The 15,895-nt window shown below is 36.9% G+C and overlaps 1 protein-coding gene across 1 annotated transcript in view; it reads left to right on the plus strand.

Moving 5' to 3' along the window:
• The window catches only part of GABRA2 (gamma-aminobutyric acid type A receptor subunit alpha2), a 121,945-nt gene that overhangs the window by 3,782 nt on the left and 102,268 nt on the right, over positions 1-15,895 (plus strand). The window contains exon 3 of the mRNA XM_047856131.1: positions 12-127. Coding sequence (XP_047712087.1) covers positions 12-127 — 116 coding nt within the window. The remainder of the gene's footprint in view (positions 1-11; positions 128-15,895) is intronic.

Below are 15,895 nucleotides of genomic sequence, written 5' to 3' on the forward strand. Positions count from 1 at the left end.
TATCTGTTTAGGTTGGTGCTGGCTAACATCCAAGAAGATGAAGCTAAAAATAACATTACCATCTTTACAAGAATTCTAGACAGACTTCTGGATGGTTACGATAATCGGCTTAGACCAGGACTGGGAGGTAAAAGTAGTTTTACTTTTTTTAAACTCTTACAAAATAATGCTTCTAAAAGTTAAGAGTAATATACATATTTTAATACACTCTATCTATGAATGCATGTATTAAATAACTGAATAATAGAAAGTAAGGTATATGAAATAAACATTATTTGTGTTTCTTTTCTACACACACAAAGTGTTTAACATATTTTTGTAGAATGCCTGAAGTCATATAGAGCCCAGACTTTCTGCATGAGGTTTTTAAATTAGTTTATATATAATGGCTAAGTTTTTAAAACTTAAAATATATTAAAATGAAACATTGTCGGGCAGACATGCTCGTGTAATATCTTCACATTTTACAGACGTTTATTTTCACAGCAGTACAGATATGAAGAAATGAGGCACATAATAAAAAGTATGTTAGGGTTATATTTTAACTAATACACAACTTAGGATTCTATGATGATATTTCTTTATCCATGCTTATGGTATTTCTAAAGTACAGCACAGGTTTGGCGTTATTGAAACTCTCAAAGACATTTCAGGTATACATTGGCTGTAGGCCTAAGTTTATTGGACTGGCATAGTTTGATTTCAGATTTAAACATTAACTTTCAATTCAGAAAAACAAATCTGTTTTAATCCATAAAGATAAAGGAAATTAGGCTTGGCTAATATATTAATTTTTTAAAATATGTTAAATTTTAATTAACTTCTATTTATCCTTAGGTGATACTAAGGAAATTAGGTAAAAGTAAAGTAGGTGTGTAATTTCTAAAGGATTCTGACTCAAAATATTGTTACTCTTCAATTATACATACACACATTTCACACGTGTATGTTATACTTATTTGGGTGTTCAGGTTAACCGTTAATTAAAAATAAAGGAAAATTAGTTGGACAATTGGTACTAATCAAAGATTTATATACTCATATAGTTAGCTAGTTTATTATGAGGCTGACAACTTTGTAATATTAAATTGCTTGTAAAGACGCATATTGATTAATGCCTAGGTGTTTATGTAAATACTTTCTTTGAAAAATCTAGGTTGTTGTTAATTCTATATATATTTGCCAGTGTATGGTTTGGATTGTCCAAGAGTCAGAAAAAGTCAGGAAAGACCCAACTTGTTGTTAAATAGTATACTATTTAATGCAGTTAATTTTTCTTGGAATCCCTGAGAGGTACCTCTCATTTTAGGAGAAGTACAGGGAGGAATAATGTTCAGAAATAAGGCCTATTGTATTTTTCAGAGCAAACTCAGTTGTTTATTATATACTTGGTTTTCTAAAAGGAAAAAAAAAAACTAAAAGGAAAATAATGCTTCTTTAGTAATTAATATCTCTAATGAGCATGAATATAAGGAATTAGTCTCCATGTTAGCATATGAAAATGAACTATTGCCAAGCGTAAGGCTATCCTAATTCAGGATGGTGGTTTATGAGGAAGATTACACTAAGGCAGACGTTTGTCCTAAATCATAGATTTTATTTTTTTAAATAAATTATGCACTGTCAAAAATCTCAATATTTGAGCAAGACCTTGAGTTTTGTCTCTGTGAGTTCTTAGGGGAAATATCTACCTTGTGGGTGTGTGGTTGGGGAGTAGAAACTACCTGTTTCAGGACGTGGCTATTGCCACTTAGCTCTTCATATTTTTTTCTGTAATATCTCTTACATTCTTTTTTACTTCCATTGTCACCACTGAAGCATAGATCCTTGTCACTGTATTATTTGCATTAATGCAATAGACTAAGCGGCTCTTCTTGTCTAGGGTCTTCCTCAATCCTTCTCTGATATTGGGCATATGCTAATATCTCCCATTCAGATAGTTTTCTTTTATTCTTACAATGCTTTCCACATATCCCTCTCTTTTCTTGATCATCTTTTCTTGATCCCCCATGTTTTCTGCACCAGATCAACTGTTTTTCATCTAAAAGGGCCATGACACAGCTACCTTTCTGCCTTACAGGATTATTGAGAGAATTCTATAAACAAAAAGTACATACAAAGCCGGTGCCCCATAGTAGGAATTCAACAAAGATCTAGTTCGTCCTTCCTCCCTTAGGTTCCTAGTTTGCCAAGTAAGGTTTTCTACATTCTACTTCCCGGCTTCGTTTGTATTTTGCCTCCCTTTCATCCTGCACTTCGGATGCATTTGTTCATCTTCTCTTGATAATCCATTCACATCTGTTCCCTTGGCCTTTGGTCGTATTATTTCCTCTCACTGGAAGTGTTTTTCTCATCATCTTTGATGATCGAAACCCTTCTTCTATAAAGACCACCTCAACACTGGTGCTCTAGTAAAGATCTTTCTTAAGTGAATTGAAACACCCAGATTCAATTTTCTCTCTGTTGAATTTCTTTAGCAGTTGTTGGCTCTGTATCTCATCTGGAACTTATTATGTGCTATCTTGGATTATTTATTACCTTTTTGTGTGCCTCTTGTTACCTTAACAAGATTGTAAGCTCGTTGAGGCAAGACATTGTATCATAAATCCTCTATTATCTCAGCAACTAAATATTGATTTGCATATTGTGGCCATCAAATAAATGTTGATTGCTTGACTAACTTTTCTATGACCAGTTCATCATCTGTAAAATGGGGTTATCCATATTTGGCCGACCTTTTGGTTAGGAATGTTGAGTAATATGTTGGGCAGCATGCTACAGGAAGGTAACGAGGCTTAGTAAAGACCTAGCTTTAGATTTTGGAGATTTAGGTAAAATCCCAGCTCTGGTCCTGAGCGGTCCAATGACCTTTCAATACTTTGCCTCTTTAGGTCCACATCTGTCATCTATAGAGTGTGATTACTCATACTGTTCTTAGAGCATTTGATGAATATTAAGTACGATGATATATGCTAAGAAGTTAGCACAGTGCCTGGCATATGGTAGAGAATTAATAAATAACAGTACCTAAAAGACTTTCAGAAACTTTCTAAATGTACTGCTGTAAATTTACATCATTATTGTGATTACTTCTGCATCCAAAATTCTTCTCCTGCTTGTTCATATGTCATTTCACATAGAAAGTCCAAGGAAATTACTTGTGTCATTATGTCCCAGAAATTAATAAGAAGGAAAATATGTATTTGATTCAGTTTTAATATATCAAACAAAACATCCCTATTGATGAAAAATCTGGATAATTAATTTCAATTATCATTTCTTTCCTTTATAACTAATACAAATCGCTATATAGGAAAGCACACTCGGTTTTGGACTGCGAGTTAAAAAAAAATTGTTCTTTTCACTTGGCTCGACCACTTACTAGATTTTACCCTGGCCAAGTTCCTTAGACATTCTGAAACTTGGGATTTCCCTTAGGAAAATGGAAATAATGGTTTTTTATGCTGAACGGAGGAAGGTAAATTGAGATTCATATATGTGATGAAGATCATACAATCCACTGAGTGAATGAAAGAGGCACCTGGGTGCTTCAGTCGGTTAAGCGTCTGGCTCTTGATTTCGGCTCAGGTCATGCATGATCTGGTGGTTCATGAGATCGAGCCCCACATGGGGCTCTGCACTGACAGAGTGGTACCTGCTTGGGATTCTCTCTCTCTCTGTCTCTCTCCCTCTTTCTCTGTCTCTTCCCTGCTTGTGCTGTCTCTCTCTGTCTCAAAATAAATAAACATGAAAAAAATTAAAAATACATTGAGTGATAAAATTTTAAGATATTTTATGATTAATAATGGAGTTTCTTTAAAATTTAAGTTGTATCATGCCATTCAACTGCTCAAAATTCTGCAATCGTTTCTACTTCATTCAGAATAAAAATTGGGTTTCTTGTGGTGGTCTCCAAGGCCGTGCATGATGATCTGTCTCCTTATTCTTTCTTTGACCTCACAACAACTCACCTTCTTGCTCATCCTGCTGCAGTCACACTGGCTTCCTTTCTGTTCTTTGAACACACCAGGATACTCTTTGGAGCTTTTCCTCTGACTATTCTCTCTTCCCTGGGTATCCTTTGATCTCTCCTCCTCAATGAGGCCTACCCTGACCAAACAAATAAATACTATAACCTGGCTACCTCTTAATAATTCTAATCTCCCTTACCCAGCTTATTTTTCCCCCTTATTTTAATATATAGAATAATTTATTTCTTTATTACTTTAGTGGCAATTGCTTATTTTTGTCTCTTTTGCTAGAATGTAGGCTCATTGAGGTCAGGGATTCTTGTCTATTTTGTTGCTTTATTCACTGGGGCATCATCTGTTCCCAGCATCTAGAACAGGACCTGGCATATAGTAAGCACTGAAATATTTCTTGAAGGATTTTAATTTTATTCATGTATTTTATTATCATCATTATCATCATCATCATCATCATCATCATCATCATCATTATTATTTACTGTGCTGCCATGAAAAGAATCAACTATAGAACTTACCTTATCCTTAAAATTGGTGGAGCAGTTATCATTTAATTCACACACTGACCTTCCACTGTTAGCATCAGCATATTTTGGGATGACATCTTGGTGAATTAGAGCTATTATAACCCCAGTTACTCAAATCCTGACTTATGTTAGTTGTGATTCTGCCTTTGAACTGTGTGATTTGGGGTGATTCATTTATCCCATATGTGACTTAATTTACTCATCTATGAAATGGCAAGAGAGGATCCACTTATTCTGTTTATATCTCACAGAAACATGATGTGGTTCAAGTAAATTAAAATTCTTAAGAGAGCGTGATGTGACATACAATTGATAAGTGTTAGTGTTGCTAGGAGTACGAGGAGAACTCTTCAAGAAAAACATCTTAGGAGGTAGTGTTCCTTGAAAACGTGCCAAGGAAATATTGGTAGTTCTTGTACATTTGGTAGGCTTACTTCTTTGTGAGCCTGGAAACCTGAGATGGGTTTGCCTTGATATCTTATCTGTTGAGACCATGCATTTAGATTAGCTAGAACTAATAACTGAATCAGTTTTTCCTCTTCATTTTAGTCATTAGAGCTAACAACTTGGAGTATAACACATATATTTTTATATTCCATAAGAAGCTTTCAAACTGTTAACTAAATAAAAAGCAGCATTTGTGTTTTGGACCAATTTTATGGGGTCATTGGAAAAATGAATGTGTAGACAGGCCTTGGACATTTATGACAGCTAGCATCCACAATGCTCAACAGTGACAACTATTAGAAATGACAAGGCTTGGTATCTAAATTATAGATCCAATCTGGAAAATCTAGATTGAGTACCATGCTTAACTGCATTTTGAAAAGCTCTTTCGAAGAGGTCGTCTAGATAGATTTTTTTCTTTCCATGTTCTTGTTTTATACTCTGAAACCTTGAAGAAACGTTATGCTTAAAGCTATGAAAAATATGACGTCAGATCGTAGGCTTAGGGTCTGAGGGTCGGTTTCCAGCTTTGCTCGTGGGTATTTACTGCAGGCTGTAGACAGGTGGATGACAACATGTTTCTATGGATTTTACTACTCTCCAATTTATAAAAAATAAAATATAGGCTATTCAGTGGGAGAAATTAATAAATAAAAATCTGATCTGTCCCAGAACCTAAGAGGGATTCTGTCCTCAAAACAGCATGGTATTACTTTATAAAGTAATGCTTAAGATCAATGCCTCTAGAGACTAACACCTTTGGATTTGAATTCTGTTGCCACTGTAAAATAACTACAAAACTTTCAGGATGCTACTCAATCTCTCCTTGCTTTGGTTTCTTTATTTGTAAAATAGGAGTAAAAATATGTGACTTTTCGTTTTGTTAGAGACTTTTTTTTTTTAACATTTAAATCCTTTGGACAGTATATGGCAAGCAGAGTAGCAACTCAATACTTGTAAGTGTTATTGCTGCTGTTGTTATAATAGAATGCGATACAGGGCATCACTCTGTTTCACTTAATCTACAAAAGCTATGGCTTCATAAAAAAATGATAAGTTTGTGGCACACATAACCCAGTTGTAAAGACAGGAGAGGTTGTATATTTCTTATGTGATTAGTTTCATTTTTGTAGACACACCCTTTGTATATGTACAGAATCTCTGAAAACAAAATCACTCACAGAAGAGGTATGACATATGTATTGCTCTTTATAATTTATTATCATGACATGTAATAATTTGGCATCATCAATTCATGGTGATGAATTTGCCTTTAGGAGAAAAAGATATATTTTACAGAGTAAAACTTTGCTATATAACATTAATGATGATTTTAGGGACATAAAACTGAAAGCATGTCCATCAATCTAACCTGGGATGTGCTAGGTACTTGGATGGCAATTGCTCTGGAGTGGGTCTTGCAGCCACAGAGTATATGTCTGATGCTTGACAGTGTCTTAGGAAGTGACGGGCGGTGGAGCCACTGGGACTGAAAGAACGCACGAAGAATAGTCTGAAATCTCTAGGTAGAATTGGAAGTTGGGGAGGGGGAAAAGTGGATTGCGAGATGAGCAGGAAAAGAGAGATTGCCTGTTAAGAAGTTCTGGTCTCAGATGGAGACAGAGTAAACGCCATTACTGGGGTCTCTGCTCTCTGTAAAGCTGTGATGTTTGGCATTCTCCTCATTCAGCGGCTGTGGTTGGGACCGACGTTCCCAAAGAGGCCTGAGGCAGCTGAGAATCTTATCTCTCTTCCCTTCTAACTCAGGCTCCTGGGGTTCCCTGCAGTGCTGGAGTAGGATATCCTTCAGAATAAGCTGTAGGCAAAAGAAGATTTCAGTCTTTCAGTGCTCTCGGCTACTGTCTTCTCCACTCACTTAAGTTTGCCTGAAGGTCACAGGGAACAGTGCATTTGATTATTTCATGAATGAGAAAATAGAAATAAGTTGGGGAGATTTCACACAAGTGTGGAAAAGAATTTTTGCTAAAAGTGCAGAGGGCCATTATCAATTGTCATTTCCTGTGTAAAGTTATCGGAGGCACGAAACACAAAAAAGCAGAAAGGTACTCGGCTGCCTGAAGTGGGGTGCTATTGGGAGGCTGGAAACTCTGGGTCTGACTTCCAAAATCAGTTCCTTCAATTTTGTTTGGGGTCTGTTTGTAGTGTTCTCCTTCTGGTGTGGACATAGTATGGGCTTCGCCACAATGCATGCTACCTTAAACTGGAAGCATGGTAATGTTATGTACAGGTTTCTGTATTCTTCTCAGTATTTCGAGGCAAGACCGAGGAACATCTTAGCATTTCTGCACACCCTCCCTAACGCTGTGCTGCTTGTCCACTCCCTGGCAGAGAATGCTATCAAGACAGGCTTCTTCAGAAATGGTTAGATTGAGGTAGTTTTGCAGAACTCTTTCTTAGTCCGTTATTTGAACTAGGTACACAGCTTGTGATTTATTTGATAGGAAGGCAAACTGGATACACGGCAGCAGAGGTATGCATTGGATTAGATGGTGGCATTTTCTTCCCAAACAGCATCTCTCCAGCAAAACTCATGGTGACATCACTGAAGTGCATGACCAAGAGAATACTGCTCATGTTTTCGTAAACTAAGGCTTTGTTTTCAACTTAAAACGTACTTGGTTAATAGCAGTTTGTTCTCTCAACCATCACTGCTGGAAAAGCATTGCTCTCAGTCATAATTTTGAGGGACTGTTATTTTTGCTTTTTCAGGCACAAGCATGCCTCTCACTAGCATTTAAGCTCAGGTGCAATCAGTGTTTCTCTTTGTACCCCCTTAACACAGTGGATAAATTGGACCATAAGCATGACCGATCCATTTGTTTTGGTGTTATTTTTTGATTGCTACAGCTCAATCATATTGTAGAAATCTATATTGGTAGTGGAGGTGGCCAAGTGAACAGCTTGGCCAGTCAGCAAATCATTACTTTTCAGTGTGTTAACATGGAAAGAGTCAAATTAAATTATTCTAGTATTCTGTTTCTTAATCCATGTCTATTGAAGGCTGATGATGTGTCAGACATTCTGCAGAATATAAAGATGTACAGGGTGAGGTATTGGTCTCCGGTGGTTGAAGTCCCTTGGAGGACAGATAAGGTAGATATACTATGATTCTTGAAATAGCTTGAAATAGTACAACATATGTTTCATTATAAGAACATGCTATTGAAATTTAGAGATGTAAGAAATCACTTTTCTTGTACTATAACTGGAGTTGGCCAAGTTCTATGTCTATAACATGATTCATGCATTCAACTATTTCTTGCTAACAGCCAAGTATTTTCTGGGTTTTATTTGAAATGCTGGAAATATTTTGATGAATAAGACCTAGACTTTGCGGAAATTCATTTCACACCATATTTGGGGGCTTTCTGCCTTTCAAGTGTTGTAGACATTGGTTTCTTCTTTCCCTGCCTAATTAAAAATACTGTATAACTACTCTGTGTTTTCTTTATTGGACATTATTGTCTTTTCTCATAGTGGCAAGAGTGATTTGGGGTATATTTACTGTCAGACTGAGAATTTTATCTGTAGAAGAGTATAACATCCAGAGAGCATGGCTTTCTGCGTATGTAGCAGAGGTGTTGAGGGTATCTATGTTAAGAAAAGCTTTCTCAGAGGTAGTAAGATAAGTGTTAATTCCAGTTGAAATTTCTGGACAATTCTCAGTTCTCTCTGTTTTGTTTTTTGTTTTTTTTTTTTTTAATGTCTATTTATTTTTGAGAGAGAGAGAAACAGTACCAGTGGGGGAGAGGCAGAGAGGGAGATACAGGATCCAAAGCAGTCTCCATGCTCTGAGCTGTCAGCACAGAGCCTGATGTGGGGTTTGAACCCACGAACTGTGAGATAATGAGCTGAGCCGAAGTCAGACGCTTTTAACCAACTGAGCCACCCAGGGGTCCCTTCTCAGTTCTCTTTGTAGAGAAAACTTTTCTTTCTGCCTTATTTTAATTTCTTTTGAGCTAGAGATGAGTTAAATAATAACTAGACATTTCCTGTGAAATAAAAAAATAAATTACATGATGTGTAATGTGATGAGTATTGTTTATTTCTTTTGAATTTTTAATGGTCCCGACCCAACACAGAATTCTGAAAACTTGTTTTTAACTTGAAATACCCTCATCCCTTGAGGTACAGAACTTATCATTTAAAAGTAATGTATAAGAATACAATTAATGTTTAAATCTAAAAGTATTTCATATAGAAGCTCGTAAAATTAAGGATATCACTTACCATAAAATGTAGATCTCTCAAATTTCCACTAGTTTATTGCATTTTTAGTAACTTCGATTAAGTAGTAATTTGATATCTTTGTATGTTTTCATTTTACCTTTTTAATAAACTGAAAAACTAGCATGTAGAAAAATATTAGTTCCTATGAGGTCTTAACTTGACCTAAGTTGTGATGTTGGTTTTTATTTTATCCTTTTATGTTCCTTCTTGTTTATTTCAATATTTAAAGTATGTCAAAACAAAAAAAAAGTTTTCACGTAAAATTAAAAAAATAGTGCTCTTATGAAAGCATCATTTTCAAAAGTATCTTTATTAACATTTGGGATCTTAGTTCTTTTTTAGGGGAATGAATGCAAAATGTAGTACAAAGATTGTTCCAGGAACATGTGTGGTGACATTCTTTCTGCATAAAAGTATTTCAGCATTCTTCAAGGATATGTTCAGTTAGGGCATTGTTAATTTGCTTTAAAACACAATAAAAGAAAAAGTATGGTTCTTCTTTTGATATAGTAGCCATAGGAAAAATATATGTCAAAAAGAAGATAACTGCTATTTCAACTATTTTGTGGAGGTGGTTAGTACATTGTAATCGATTTGGGGGATATTTCATGATTATGATATAATGAATAGTACAATTGAATTTTGTGTCTGAATAGAAGAGTAGAGTTATGTCACAAGGTTAAGGAAGGTTGAAGAAAGGATAAAAATTATAAACGTTGGGGCGCCAGGTGGCTCAGTCAGTTGAGCATCTGACTCTTGATTTTGGCCTAGGTGATGATCTCAAGGCCATGTTGGGCTCTGCACTGAGTGTAGAGCCTGCTTAAGGTTCTCTGTCTGTCTCCCTCTGTCCCTCTCCTGGCGCATGCTCTCTCACTCTCTCTCTCATAAAATAGTAAATTAAAAAAATATATAAATTTATATATATATACACATATACAGTATCTTTTAATAGCATCCCCAAGCCCATATTTAGATTATGTTTTTTGGGATGCCTATGGTATTTTAGCAAGTATTTGGGAACCATTTGATTTTCATTAAGAAGGTAAAAGGATCAGGTGGTTTTAGAATGGTATATGTTAAAAAGTTTTCTGGGACCTAAAAGATCTCCAAACTTGAACTGGAGGAGTGGTTTGAAGAGGAAGAGGGTGTCACTGGGGGGCTTTTAGAAAAAGATGAAAAGTCCATTTTACCTCTAATTCCTCATAAGAAGATTTCAGCATTTGAAGCAAGATGCTGACTTCCTACTCATATATTTGGGTTGGAGAGTCCAAATATATTCAATTATATGAATTCTTTAGAAGCCTTTACAGTGGAAGTTAAGCAAATCAGCCATAGTCAGAAAATTAGGGTACATAGAAAAAATTCATTTTTGTTACCAAGATTACATAAACTCTCCAATTTCTCAAGAAAGGACAGAGTGGGCTAAAATGCCAGCTAGGTTTACAAGGAAGATTAAAGTTTGGATACCAAGAGAGAGGAAGTCTTAATTAAAAGAAAATGGAATCACATGGCTGGTGTTCAGGTCGGGTAGAGGGGAATATGGGAGGGTAGATTTAATTAGTTATCTAGGGCATGTGAGAAGATAATCATTGAAGCAAAAAATGTGAGGCTGATGATCGTGCTTTGTAGAACAGCAAAATAATCCGTCCAGCAGATATCAGAAGAAGAGAAACTTTACACTCTTAGGAGAGTAAGTGGGCTGGTTTTAGGTGGTGAAAATGTTATAAAAGAATGGGGGTGAATGTAGACCCATTTAAAAAGAAGTCATCATGAGGGCATTGCTGGGAGAACAGCGAGTCCCTCGATACTAAGAATTAAAACTAAGCTATCCTTTCATCATTTTGAGTAGCTTTTGCCTTAATAAGGATAACAGAATTGTAGGATCAAAGATAACTAACAAGAAAGCTATATTTAGAACCATATGATTAGCAGTGCTTATATTAGAGTATGTCACCCTTTAAAATAGTTTAAATATAAAAAAAATGGACTCATTATCCTTGAAACAGATAAATTCGAGTAACAGTGTCTGAATTCTTAAAGGAGAGGACCAGGCAGATAAAGGAGTGAGGGGACTGTGGGTGCAGCCGACTTCTTTTCAACTTTCCTTGTTTCAAGGTTCCCAGATAATCTGAAGGGCTCTTGGAGGTATTTTTGGCTGCCACCAAGCTGATGGAATGACTCATAACTCTAGCAGGCAGGGTGGGTCATTTAAGATTTACATTACTCTCCGTGAAATACGGGGGGGTGATGGCAAGTCCCCTGGGACCCAGCTGCTGACTCAGAAATGCATACATTTCGATGCAGTTCTGTGTGTTACACTGCTGTTGCCCGCCTTTGTCACTCCTCTTTGACTGCTGCCACACCCAATCTAGACCTTGTCATTTTTGGTGACAGCTTCTAATACGGGCATCTTCCTCTCAGACATCTGATTGCCACCAGGTGCAGAGGGCAGCTGCAATTTCTGCTGCTGTTGCTGTTGCCTTGGACCAGCTGGGAGGTTAAGCAAAGTGGGCAGGTGCGTGTTTAAGTGAGTGGATATGAAAGTTAGTGGAGTGGAAAGCACATGTCTCTTCATCACATCCCTTCCTTTTAGGGAACTGTTTTATGGCCTGTCGTTTCTATCATTTGCCCCACCCGGTCAGAGAGGATGGATGACACTTTACGTGCTTCTGCTTGAAGACATTAGAGGAGGATATAGTAATTCCGAGTGGCTTTTTAGGGTGCAGATTTAATGCCAGTTGGAAATAAAGGAAACCTTGCTTCCTAGTGTTGGAATAAAACAATAAAATATAGGTGAAACAATATTATTATGGCCTTTATCAGTTAGGGATGTGTTTGTCGGAAATTAACAGAAAACTCTATCTATGGTGATTTCACTGGGAGTCAGTTTTTCCTCACAAAGGTCTGTAAGTAGGTGGCTCCAAATGAAGACTGAGTTCTTAAGTGATGGCATCAAGAGCCTCAAGAACCCAGATTGTTTTTATTTTACCACTTCCTCTTCCTTAGGGTTGGCTTCTGTCCTTATGCTGTCACCTCGTGATCCCAAGATGGCTGCTGCAGCTCCAGCTATCATATCCATGGTAAAGGCTGGAATAAAAGGAGGGGATGGCACTATCTCTGTTAGTTCCTTTCATTAGAAAAGGAAAGCTTCCCAGGTCTTGCAGCTGATTTCCACATTTATCTCATTGCTATTTCAAGCTAGGAGAGCGTCTGGGAAAATTGGAGATTTATTAAAAAGATGCGTTGGATATTCAGTAGGTATCTAGCAATGGCTGTCACATCTACTGATGCTAATAGAAAAATTAATCTCTTTGTGCCTCAATTTCCTGCTCTGTAAAATGGAAAACATGAGTTCCAATGAGTTGATTTTCCTGAAGTATTTAAAAACTTAATTTGCATATGAATAACTTGGATAGTGATTGTTAAACATGCAGATTTTGATTCCATATGTCCCTGTGGAGCTCAAGATGCTGCATTTGTAACAAGCTCCTAAATGATACCAATGCTGCTGGTCCCTGGGCTGCACTTTGAGTAGCCAGGAGGTACTCATTTATGGCTACCGTGTTGTACAACATTAGGGGCATTCATAAAGAATATAATGCAAGGTGGAGATTCTTTAAGTGCTCATTAAATGTTGTTTTGTTGTTGTTATTATTATTATTACTACTATTACTATTTTCATGCTTCACTCTGACAATTAGAAATTCATAATTTCTGTTTCTAAAGGTTGTGGTGATAAACCTTATTTTTATCAAAAGTATAATCATAGACCGATTTATTCCTTATCATATGCTTTCATAAGATTCCTAGTAAATTATTAGATTGACCACTGATTTCTGTGAATATGCTGCATAATATTAAGTGAAGTGTCTTTATCAGCTATGAGTATACCTTAATTCTACCATAGTCTATAAGTAAGAACGTATCCTTATATTTATTGAAAAATTAACACTAATCTCTGGTAATGCCATGATGATATTTGAACTCTGCTTCATTAAAATGTGTTGGATATTGCAGCACTCACTAGTTGTGGAAAAAATATTATTAATATGAAGGTTGTAAACTAAGGTAGTGTAAATAATTGATTATAAAAGAACTAATTTAATCCTTAATACAGAATTGTGGTAAATAAAATTTTACTACGTGTGTAATCTCCAGGGTAAAAATATAATAGAACCCTCTCCCTGTTGTACGTTCTATTTAAGATGCTTCAAAATTTTCTCTTTGGACAGATAAAAAGTGAGATTTCCTTTAAAAAATATTATACATGGTTTGTATTCTAGTGCCTGACAGAGACAAGGTTATAAACGTGGAGGATCCTAAATTCTTAAATAACTGTTTATATTTTAATTTAATTTAATTTTATTTTTTTTTTTTTTTTAATTTTTTTTTTCAACATTTTTTATTTATTTTTGGGACAGAGAGAGACAGAGCATGAACGGGGGAGGGGCAGAGAGAGAGGGAGACACAGAATCGGAAACAGGCTCCAGGCTCCGAGCCATCAGCCCAGAGCCCGACGCGGGGCTCGAACTCACGGACCGTGAGATCGTGACCTGGCTGAAGTCGGACGCTTAACCGACTGCGCCACCCAGGAGCCCCTATATTTTAATTTTAAAGACACTGAGGGAAAGGGCCTCTGCCTTGATCAGAAGAGGCTGTGATGGCAAAGCAGTGTATAAAAGCATAAAAACCACTATTTATATATGAAAAGCCCCATTTTCTAAAATAAAAGCTCTATGACCTTGAGCAAGCCAGTCATCATCTCTGTGTCTCAGTTTCCCCAACATGAAGAGGGAGAGACTGTAGCTGAGAACGGCACTGGCCCCGCCATCTGAAATTTCTCTCATCTTTTGTGGCTTGTTTCAAGGCAAATAGAGTAGAAAATAAGGTTCTTGGACCAGAAGTCTAAAACCAATTGTTTTCTTTATTGTAGAGAAATAGAGTACGAGCCCGCATACAAGCTAGCCCAATAAGGCTGCTAAACGGCTCCAGTCTGGCCTGCCAAGGAAAAGTACAAAGGCTGTTGGGTTTTCCCACTGCCAGCAATTAGGAGTTTGCACAAAACTAGGTAGTTCCATTGCATGAAAATTTCAATCAAGAGCTTCTCTTAAAGCTGGGTACGGTTTGATGAGGAAGTGACTGCCACAGTGAGGTAGCAATAAGTGTACAAAATTATATTTACCGATACTGTTGTTTACGTTCCTACACATTGCTCTGCACGCTTTGTGTCAGTGATACGAACCGTGGCTCCTTTCAGAGCTCACCCTCTGTGACTTCTGTGCTCTGCTTGATATCATAGATCTGCCCTCTCTTGAAACTCTTTCCTCTTGGTCTCTTTACCCTTCTGGATCTGTCTCATTCTTTGGTTTCTCTTTATTCTCTTCTTAAATGTGCTCCCCGAGGTTCTTTACTTTCAACACCTACTGATTAGCACTTTAATGATTTTCTCAGAACATTCTCATTAAATTCCATATCCTCAAATATTGACCCACATGTAGATTTTTCTCTGGTTCTGACGCTGTTTTCTGACGTGGATTTGCTTGTGATTGTCCAGATGGACTCCCATCTGTGTCCACCCACCACTTTCAGGAGCAAGTCTAGAGCACGTAGGGTAGTCAGTCCCTCCAGACTCTGGCCTCTGATCACCTTTCTGTCCTCATTTCTCACTATAATCACTACCTTTCACAAAGTGGTTTAGATTCACTCTCCTTGTTTCAGTTTTTATGTTTTAATACATTTGGCTTTCCTGAGTCTGTGGACCTTTACACAGGCTGTTATTTCTCTTGGGACATACATTTTCCTTTCTTCAGGCTCTAACGTAGATGTCACTACTTACATGACTCACCCTGTCATACAACACATATCTATGGAACAAGTCATCCATTACTATATTTGGCACAACATGAATGTACTGTTTTGTAACTCGGTGCCCCACCTATTAGAATCTAAGATCTCTACAGGCGAAGATTTGTGACCCCTTGCCTCTTGTTCTAGCCCCAGTACCACATGTAAAGCTTCGAGGAGGGAGATAGTAATCATAGTACCTGTTGCATAGATGATGAACTAATGAGGAACTGATAAACTGTGTCCTTTTGTATGAATTTCTTAAACTTCCAGAAACGAAATGCGAAATTTTGTCACCTAAAACTGGTTTTCATCCTGTAGTTCTTCATGGAGTCCATATTTGTCAATCTACAAGGGCTAAAAATCCATTGAGAACAATTTTTCAAATTCTCTTGACTTCTTTCCAGTCTCCCGGCTCCAATTCTGCTGTCCCCTAATACATAGATATAAACCCAATTGATTGGCTTATTTTTTTGTTTAAAATAAATAATCAACTTAAAGCATTTAGAAATCAGGACATTTCCAATAAAAATGTGGATTTCTGTCTTCTCTTTTAATAATCGCAGAGCTGCTGAGCCCAGGCTGAAATTCCTGATGACAGAAACTGAAATAGAAATTGAATTGATGACAGCAATTGAAACTAAGTAACAGCTTTCCAAATGGTGGAGGTATGTCCTTCACGTTTAGCCAGAGATCTCATTTAGTCCATGTCACTGAGTCAGGTCACCTGCCTGGCCAGTAAATCATGTGCTGTCCCCCCAACCCCAAACACTTGAGTATGTAAACCTAGCCCTAGTCTATCTTCTATATTTCCAGCTTTTTATTTTTCAGTTAAATTTG

The sequence above is a fragment of the Prionailurus viverrinus genome, chromosome B1 (genome assembly GCF_022837055.1).
Source record: "Prionailurus viverrinus isolate Anna chromosome B1, UM_Priviv_1.0, whole genome shotgun sequence".
In the NCBI taxonomy this organism is placed as follows: domain Eukaryota; kingdom Metazoa; phylum Chordata; class Mammalia; order Carnivora; family Felidae; genus Prionailurus; species Prionailurus viverrinus.